This window comes from Salarias fasciatus, chromosome 16 (assembly GCF_902148845.1).
Source record: "Salarias fasciatus chromosome 16, fSalaFa1.1, whole genome shotgun sequence".
NCBI classification, from domain to species: domain Eukaryota; kingdom Metazoa; phylum Chordata; class Actinopteri; order Blenniiformes; family Blenniidae; genus Salarias; species Salarias fasciatus.
In genome coordinates this window covers 15,381,211-15,391,394 of record NC_043760.1, presented here as the reverse complement: position 1 = coordinate 15,391,394, position 10,184 = coordinate 15,381,211, and the positions used below count along the sequence as shown (strand labels likewise).

Genomic DNA, 10,184 nt, shown 5'->3' with positions numbered 1-10,184 from the left:
GGTTGTCAATAAAGCATTTAGCAATGATAGTCAAACATAATATTTCCAACATATGTCAAACATGCTAATTTATTGAAGGCCTGCTATTTACCATGCAGTCAAATGTAGCTTAAAGGAAACATTTTGAAAAAAAATCACTTTCAACTTTAACTTCAGTATTTTTTCAAGCAATAATATTATTTGTAATTAAGGCCAATTTAAGCAAATAACAGTAGAAATGAAAGAATATGTTGATCATCTCATCTTGCTCCTTAGTTACTGCATCATTCTAAAGTTTGTTTTTGTTTTTTGTTTTATTTTTTGTCATTGGTGAGAATACTGTGGGTTGAATCAAATATTAGTTTCTCGTGTTCATAGTGTTACATGCATGAGCAGCTTCATGTACACATATAAGGTAATGGGGACATTCCACCACTCACCAGTTTGAGATCATGATGTCTGCTCTGTACCATTAAACCAAAGTTAGTCGGATACATTTGATATCTTTCCATTCAGTATTTTCGTTCCTGCATTCCAATAAGGGGAAAAGATTAATGAGGTTGTTCTTATTTCTCTGCAGGCGGTTACAGTCAGAGAAGCACCCAGTTGAGCATGTGAACATGTAGAAATTAAGGTCAAAACTCAACGACTCTGAATTGTAACAGCTACTGATTTAATCTCAGTGAGTCTTGAGAAACTTAAAGCAGCACAATCAAAAAATATAGAAAAAGGCTCGTTCTTTGGTCTTTCTATCCTTTTGGAAAATTATTTTCTGTAACATTTCAAATCGTGAAAACAACTCAAATTATTTTTGAGGTTTCCTTCTCTGGTTGAAAGTAATTGGATTTTTTATGTATGTTTGGAAAGTGTTATTGTAAGCCGTTGCCACACTCCGCATATCATACTTGACAATACTGTAGCACAGAGGATTTGAAATACTTTCTCGAATTGCATTTTTTAAAATCTCACCATAGATGAATAAACCAATCAAAATCATTTAAATCATTCAAATATTAGTTTCATATCAAGGACATAAAAATAATTATGCAGTTGATCATTTGATACCATTTAATAATATATTCAGTCATTAAATCGTTCAAAAAGCAAACAACCCACTGAATGATAAAAAGTGAATCATCTCATTTGAAAAAAAAAACAAATTATCAACACAAATTAAATAAATATAGGAATTAGAATTAAAGCCAATGAAAATGAATGAATCCAGTGTGTATAAAAGCCAGTTAACGACAATTACCTAATGACAGAAGAGTGTGGGAGGTTTCAGTGAAGCGTGGAAAAGGTCATCGTTGCTGTGGGTGAACTGGTTTAACGGAGTGTGTGGAAGTTACAGGTGTATCTGTGTCTGTGTGGAAACTCCCTGTGTGTGTGAAGAGCTTCTTTCAGTTTCACCTGGTTTCTTGTCTTCTGCAAGCTCAGCTCCAGGAGCGATTGATGATTGATAAATCAGGTCACACACACTCCAGTTGTTTCCGTTTAGAACCAGGGGTCAGCATCTTGCGGTTCCTGAGTCTCATGTGGCTCTTTAGTCCTTCTGACGTGTTCAGAAAATTATGCAGAGGTAAACATATTACCTTATTTTTAGCTTATTATACGCCGGGCTTAAAAGAGATTTAAAAATACCAAAAACTGGAAAAATTGATAAATCCACCATAAATGGGTAAAAATGCTAAAACAGCCTTTAAAAAATGAAAATGACTAGAACTGCTAAAAGGAAAAAGCTTTAAGATGAGGAAAAGACATGCTGAAATGCTTAGAGACAGGCAAAGTTGTTAATTTTAAATTTCCAAATTGTCTAAAAAAAATGTGAAAAAATCAATGGTGAAACTATAAATCATCTGAAAATATAATGAAATGAAAAAGTTTCCCATTCTAAATTGGAAGTGAAACTCAACTTGTGCTTCATTTTGGCTCATCTCCAGCTCCACATAACCAGCTTACCTTCATTCTGGGAAGTCATGAGTTCAGCTGCTCTTTTTTTAAAAGCCCTTCTAACAACATAATCATCATCGTCCATAAGGAACCTGATTCATTTGAGCCATCTCGCCACAGAACAGTGAGAATTTTGTCCCAGCTCATAATATGCTGGGTTTCCAGAGCAGAGGATTTTCCTCCAGGACTCCATCTCCCTCGCTGTACCCATGAACCTCCTCTCTGTCCTGACACTTCACCACAGTCCAACCATCTTTTAGGTCAGTCTCACTGTGTCTGTCGCTGTCCCTTCAATGCAGCTGTCACATTTAAGAGCGAATGGAAAAACCTGAAATAAAACCATTTAGAAATTCCCACTTCCAAGTTTGAAACAGAAGTATATTTAAAGAAAAGGCTTTTGTTTTGTTTTTTTCAATCAACATAACTGATGTCTCATCTTTTCAAATGTACACACATCAGCACACACAGGCATCAAAATAGTTTATTTGTCCCCAAATGCATTTCCTCAACACTACAGAGCTGCTAAAGGCTGTTTCATCATCTGAAACCTTCCTTTTTGTTTTTTAAAGCAACAGCCTGCGACATTTTAAAGGTGGAGGAAATCTTTCCGTGTAACTAAAATTCTTTAAAGTTTGTTCACCAGTCCACTCAGAGGTAAATTACAGAGGATCATTACAGCTGAACATGTCCCCCTGAGATTAGAATCCTCACCCCGAGCTTCCCTTTCAGACTTTGTCCTCGTTGAGCAGAGCGAGGATGCCGTCCCTCCTGGACGTGTACGGCGTGTGCTTCAGCTGGAAGATGTTCGCCGGGAACAGGTTTCCGCTGGGGGCGTACATCTCCTCCCCCTTCTTCCCCATCAGTGAGCGCAGCGTCTTATTCCTGGTCAGGATTTTGTCGTAAAACTCCACCCCCCCTTTGGCGTAGTCGCGGGACACTTTGGCCGCGTTCTGGTCCGAGCTGCACTCCACCCACTGGCCGACGGCGTCCGAGGCCAGGAAGTAGGAGACGGCGCCGATGCCCACGGCGAGGAGGTTGGTGGCGCCGCGGAGCAGCAGGGGCCCGGCGTGAAGCCCGAACACCTGCTTCAGCACCACGCTGTAGGCGAACACCCCGGCGAGGCAGAGCGGCGCCACGGAGGCGCTGATCAGCGGCGCGCCGGACTGCAGGCGGGCCACCTCCCGCGCCACGGCGAACTTCTGCGCCTCCGAGGAGAACACCAGCGCCTCCTTCAGGGCGGTGCCCGTCTCGCTGCTCCAGTCCACCGTCTTGCCGTTGATGAAGATGGTGCGGTTGGTGATTCCGCTGGGGTCGTTGCTGGTGCTGTTGAAGTTGGCCGGGATGCCGATCTGGGCCCCAGCGGGGAGCCACGGGACGCCGGCGCCAACCGGGTGGAAACCGTAGGAGGCGAAGGCAGAGAAATTCTTGGTTGTGGCGACACCATAGTCCTTCAACACCTACAACAATCAGAAAAATATCAGCACTGTGTGTACACTTAAATCTTTACCCTTACCCTTAAAACGGCATGAATGAATTCCGGCCACAGCTATAATTTCATTTCAAAACACACCAACATGCACATTGCTGCTTAGGTACGGCTTTTTTTAAAGGTTACAAACTGAGTAAAAGATGTTTGCTTCAACAAAACAGAATCCCTCCTCTATAACTGCTCGAGTTCCCCTCTCCTGAGATGAAAAGCCGGGGTGCCGTACATGACAGCTCATCATTATTTCATCCCCACATCAACTACATTACCCATTCCACATATTTCCATCTATTCTATGTGATTACTTGAGTTCCAGTGGCTGAAAGCTTCCCAACATGCTGAAACAAGCAGAAAGATGAGGTCTGGTTTATGAGGAGGAGGGAGTCTGTGAAAGGCCTCAAATGCACGAAGAAGAATTTTCAATTCTGTTTTGAAACGGAACGTCGAGTTGATATGTTGGAATCAGGACGATGACGACGTTAACCAGAGGTGGTGTTTTAGGAGAGGAAGGCAGGAGACACGCTGCAGCATCAACTCTCCTCTTCTTCAACCTAGACTCAAAACGCTTGTTCAAGATCAACCTCTCTGTAATTACACAGTTCAATATTTCACTGTTCGTAAGCCTATCTCTGTTGTTTTACTGTTTTTATTTGGAGATTTCTATAGTATCCTTGAGTGGTTTTGAGACTGCTTTGAAAAAAATGTACAATTAATTATAATTTTCCTTTAATTCTGAAACATGACTCTGATGAGGAGTGTTCAAAGTGTGGGAGTTTGAACACCTTCAGTAAACGACAAGACTGAAGAAGAACGTGCATTACTCGTAAAAAGAACACCAATCTGAAGCAAGCAGTTTATGTAAATGTACGTATTTGGAAATGAAACACAGAATAAGCAGCCTGGGCATCGCAGAGCTGTAGATTTAGAGAGAGATATGAAGTTTGATACTCAACAACATGAAATGATTGGCTGAAAAATTTAAAAGTTGAAAAAACCAACAGAACAGTGTAGAATATTTGGGCCTGTTAATAATCTAGAGGTCAAAAATTAAGTGCATTTTAAGACAGAAAGTGCTTGAATGTTTCCTTCCCCATCTGTATATGAATACACAGATCTATCAAAGATATGATAGATAATGTTAATATACATTGAAAAAGAATAGAAGCCCTTCACGTACAGTACCTGCTGGAAAAGGCTCTCCAACTTCTCCGACAGGGTGTCCGGCTGTCCTTTGTGCCAGGCCTGGTACAGCTGACGGTACGACTGTTCGGGGCAGACATGGTAGAAAATGTTGGCTGCAAAGACCCCGCCGCAGCTCGCTAGGAGCAGCGGCGTCCGGTACTTCTGAAGAAGAACCGAGTACTTGAGGAAACTCGACGCCATGATCCGATTGATGGGTGAGCTTCGGTGTGGGACGGCTTCAGTAGCTGACGTCTGGAAGAGGTTAGACACACAGAAACACAGCACCTTAATGGATGACGGTAAAATGCTCATTTCTTACCTTTCACTCAGAAAGAGTGAGCTCTGCAAGGTGTCGCTGGGAGCTGGGGACTCCAGCTAGCTGCTATTCTACTTTGAAATAAGTGGAAACTGAATTTGAATATATTCAATGAATGCTAGTAAAGCAACGAAACCTCACTAATTTGACATGGACAATGAGATTTGAATGAGCTCTTTCATATTTTCTGTCTTTACAAACATAATGATTGACATTAACTCACATATTAAAAAAAAAATCACTGAAGTTGTAGTTTGACGTGATGTATGTGTTTCTAATATTTTGGCCATATCTCATTACTATACATGAAGGTACAGAATATTAAAAACACAGCTAGTATTGTAGTTTAAACCCACAGCAAGACGTGACTTCATAAAGGCACATTCCTCTAAATGAAAACTTTTGAGACAATCCCAAGCAAAACTGAGTGTAATTTCTGTTGTGAAAACTGGCTTTACACAGACAGTTCAAATGAAGACAAAAGGGTGTATTTTCCTTTTGTAAAAATATGTGAGATTCTTTACTCCTTTTGCTGTGTGATATAGTTTATTTTCTGTACTTGTGTGCATGTCGTGTATACTTTTGTGCAGTTTGAGATAATTTGGACACCTTTGACAAGTGGAAGAGCATTTGCACAGACATGCAACCGGAGTAGTACTGTGGACAGTGGACGATTAGGTGGAGCAGTGGTTAGTAGTGTGCGTGGCTGTCTGTCTCTGTGATTGTCCTGTGATGGACTGGAGACCTGTCTGAGTGTATCCTGCCCTCACCCACAGTTAAATGGGAAAAAATGGATAGTATGAAGCCATAATAGATCCTAATGCTTCACAGCTTATTTCATGCAGTAGATTTGAAAGACAAAGTTTATTCTATTTCTATTATATGAAATCTTCGGTTAATGTGAAGGAGAAAATAAGCTACAGGTTTAACTTCGAGCTTGCAGCTGCATATTAGCATATTTAGCTTCACTACAGTCCGTGAAACTGTAATCTAAGCAAACCGGTCCACTGTTCAAACACGCTTTAAGAAACCCGCATCTCCACCACACGACTGTACGGAAGAAGCAGATTCAGTCAAAAACTCACATGCTCTGTTCATCTTTACAAGGACTGTCGGTACCCGATCCGTACCGGAAACCTGATTTGTACTGCGCATGTGCGGAAAGTGCGTCACTTCCGCCACCCGCCATTTTTGCGACAGCTCGGCAAATCGTTCTTTTTGCGACAGCTTCGACTCTTCAGCTTCGACTCTTCGACACGACACAGCTTTAACAGTACAATCGTTCTTTTTGGCGTGTACTTCGACTCTTTTACACAGCAGCTTCAGCATGGATGCTACACTGTGCATGCAGCTACAAACTTTTCTCCTGAACGGAGTGCTTCCTCCGACAGAAGCAGATCGCCGTAGAGTGAGGAGGATGGCACCCAGTTTCACTACTAAAGGTTCGTACTGCTATCCATCCATCCATTCTCACCGCGTTATCCTCACTATGTCATTAAGTAATTGACAGAAAATTTTAGTTTTTGTAATAGGAGCCTATGAATAAACATTTTCTTTAAATGTGAGATTTAGTTTGTATAATTTGATAGATCAGGCATTAATGCTCAACATATCCCTGTTTTAATCAACCAAATGGTAATGAAAAAAAAAATCCACCAATGGAACTGAATACTACTGAGTAGAAGCGTAACTTGTCGGTTATTATGGCTCATTTTGTGGCTCTTAATCTTTTTTATGCATTGTGGTAGACTTGAAAATAGCTTCTGTCCTTGTTTGCAAGCTGTATTTCTTACCATGGATACTCAAACTGTTTTCTTTTCCACTGATACTGCTTATTTTTTTTTAAGTGTGGTCCTTGCTGACTGCTTTGGTGTTCTGTTCTGTGATTTTTGTCTTGTTCTCTTCTGGGACTTTTACACTTAATCACTAGTCAGTGTTGTCAGTCCTTGCAGAACAAAATAGCAGCACCTCACTAGTCATAAAACATCATCATCAAGTTGCATATTGTTTTTTGTCCACATGTAGTTAATTGTACCATATTAGTTCATCTTTAAACTCCTCTGCTTGTCTAATCTCTATAACATATGCATATTTCATGGTACTTCGGGCAGCAACACTCTTACCTTTATCATTTTCATCCTATAACAGACAACAGACTCTTCTATACTGGCCCCAGCATGCAGTATATGCGCCTGGTCGTGTTTTCAGAGGAGGAGAAGAAGGCTGTGCTAATGGAGTGCCACAACAACCCTGGTACTGGGAATCATAATGGTGCCAGAAGTACCCGAAACAGGGTTGTTGCTGGCTACTACTGGCCAACCATGATCAAGGACACCAATGAATGGGTAAGGCCTGCTAGGGTTCAGCCTTAATCTGAACATTTATTTATAATTATGCATGAGTGCGTTTACTTACACACTAGTTTTCTTTTTCTGTTTCACTGTTCTTTTCAGTTCACGACAACTGTTTTTTTCAGTATCCTGGACATATTGCTTAAAATACATCTTCATTTGTATTTTAGGTCAGATGTTGTCATCGCTGCCAGATGAATGACCCAATTAAGACCATAGCACCAGCTTTACATCCCATCAAGGTACATCTTAAAACCTCTTGACTAATTTTAATTGTCATGCTATTAACGAGTTTGTGTGCTGCAGTTGGGGGCGCTAGCTTTAAATTTGTATTTGATAAATTCTCTGATCTGCAGGTTAAAGAACCTTGGGAGGTGCTAGGGATGGATTTAATTGGACCGCTCCCGGCAACAGGTCGAGGGAACCAGTATATCCTGACCATGACTGACTTGTACACCAAGTGGGTAATTGCAGAACCTCTGAAGTCCAAGACTGCAGCTGAGGTCTCTGCAATCATGATCTCCAAGCTGTACACGTTTGGCATGGTCAGGAAAATCATAACTGACCAAGGAAAGGAGTTTGTGAACAAGGTAAAGTTTTGCTCTCTTTTTTTCATACATCGATATGATATGCTGTATTTAAGCTGCGTCTGCTCATGTCACTGCAGCTGAATGACAGCATTTTCACCACCCTCAACATTAAACATGCTGTCTCCAGTGCCTACCACCCCCAGACCAATGGACAGGTAAGTATTTGGATATCTGCCCTTGAGCAATGCCATTGATATTGGTCCCGATTATTTCTGTTTCACAATACAATCCAATTAAAAGGATGAAAGGACCAACCAGAATATCAAACGTACTCTGAGAAAGTACGTCAACCAGAACCATGATGACTGGGACGTCCACCTCCCTGCTGTGGTGTACGGCATCAACACTTCAAAGCAGGTTGTTCTTGCTTTCACATTTTATATATGACATTTTGTATTAGTTGTAAGATGCTTCTCAGTGCACAGTTTTTAAGAATCTATTTCAAAATAAGTTTTAAAAATGGTTATTGACAAGAAATTAATTAATGGAGAGTATCTCTGTGATCAGCGCTCCACCCGCCACACTCCATACTTCCTTCTCTTCCACCGACATCCCCGTCTTCCTGCTGTGATGAATGCCTGCCCCATGAAAGATGACTTTGTGGTTGCCAACCCCGAAGAGGACATTGACACCAGAGTTCAGGAGATGACATTTCTCAATGAAACGGTACATACAATTGAAGGGAGGTTTGGTTTGGTTTCTCTAATGGAAGAAGCTGGAGAACCACATTCCCTTTGTCTTGTTTGGCAACATAGTTAATTATTTTGCCTTTCTCTGTCTTTTCTTATCATGTAATTTTTTATTAGGTTTGTCGCAACATTGAGAGGGCTCAAGACAGTCAGAAGAAGGCCTTTGGAACACGGAAACGGAAACGCATAAGAGAGTGCTTCATTCAGGCAGGTGATGAGGTTCTTCTGTCAGGAGATCCAAAACGGAGACGCACAGGGGACACATTATCAAACCAGCACCAAGGACCATACACTGTGGCCAGCATCACACCGAAGGGGGTGGCCACTATTGTGAAGGGATCAACTTGCCAGAGGGTCAACATGTCCAGGCTGAGGAACTACCACCGATCAAAGAGTAAGATGATTAGAACAAATAAATATTTAGAATGAAATATCAAGTTGTATTAAAAAAGATGGATACAGGTTTGTAAGTCATGTCACATATATGCATTTTATCAGATCCATCAACGGAGAGGAAGTTTCCCCTGGACCACGCATATGTGACTTCTGAATGGGAGATGGATCATCTTTATGCCAGTCGTGGAGCAAAGTGGCACAAAGACTTGGACCCTCTTCAGTCCAGTCTGGTAAAGTATCTTTCTTTGTGGTCATGTTAAACCTTAATAGGACAAAGTTAATGATAGTTTTAGAACTGCTAAGGGATGAGAACTTTGTAATTAACTTTGTAGTGACACTTTTCATCTGTGTCTTCATTTTATTTCACAACTAACGCAAGTATAATGACATGAAATACTCTTTTCACTTAGCTGGAGTATGTCTTGGACCAAAACCGTCCTCCAGGGGAGCTCTTAGTGAAGGAGGGCAATACCTGCCTCACTCGGGAGGACTTCTGGAGCCTGGGTTTGGCGCAATGCATGGAATCCACTGTGAGTGTGTCTTGTTGTGTAGTCTAATGCATTTCAAAGAAAACATGTTGTAATACAGGATTCTGAAAATGCCATTTTAAACCATATTCTATTGCTTTTTTCTATTTATTTCAGATTGGGAATGCTTGTCTGAAGATTGTGGGGGAAGCTGCAAAAAGACATGTGATCTATAGTACCAGTACACCTTTTTCTAACTTTTAACCATAATGGTGGATGTCTATTGATTATCTTTAACTGTGTTATCTTTAGGGAAAAGATGTTCACATTGCTGACCTCTATGCTGTGGCCACCTGGAAGGATCAACAAGTCGACCTGCTGCGCTGCTTGCCTGTATGTTTCTTTTTGTTTGTGCTCCTGTGTATATGCATGTGTACTTATTTCTGCCAATACCTGTAGGATGACTTTAGGTCCAAAGACATCCTGCTGTTTCCAGCTTGGAGCAGGCAGGCGGGTGGAACTGACCACTATCTGCTCTGTGTGAGTGCACTTGGTCTTTCTAACCCTGTTTCTTTATCTGATAGAAAATAACCGAGATTGATGTGATGTGTTTTCATGGATGATAACGACAACAACAACTGTCTATTACAGGCTATATTGGTAGCTGAGAGACAGATACTCTTTCTGGACTCACTTCGCCCTGATGGGTTTGGAGATGATCTCTACCGAGTCGTGTTTAGGTTGACACTAAAAAAAAGAAAAATTGTTCTGGCCTTGT

At 41.2% G+C, this 10,184-nt stretch overlaps 1 protein-coding gene across 1 annotated transcript; it reads right to left on the bottom strand.

Moving 5' to 3' along the window:
* Positions 1–2,354: 2,354 nt before the first annotated feature.
* On the bottom strand, positions 2,355–6,056 carry tmem177 (transmembrane protein 177). The gene is made up of 3 exons (XM_030112613.1): positions 5,999–6,056; positions 4,598–4,849; positions 2,355–3,386 (listed from the first exon to the last, which is right to left on the bottom strand). The coding sequence occupies exons 2-3, from the start codon at positions 4,796–4,798 to the stop codon at positions 2,655–2,657; spliced, it is 933 nt and encodes a 310-aa protein (XP_029968473.1). The 5' UTR covers positions 4,799–4,849; positions 5,999–6,056; the 3' UTR covers positions 2,355–2,654.
* Positions 6,057–10,184: the final 4,128 nt, after the last annotated feature.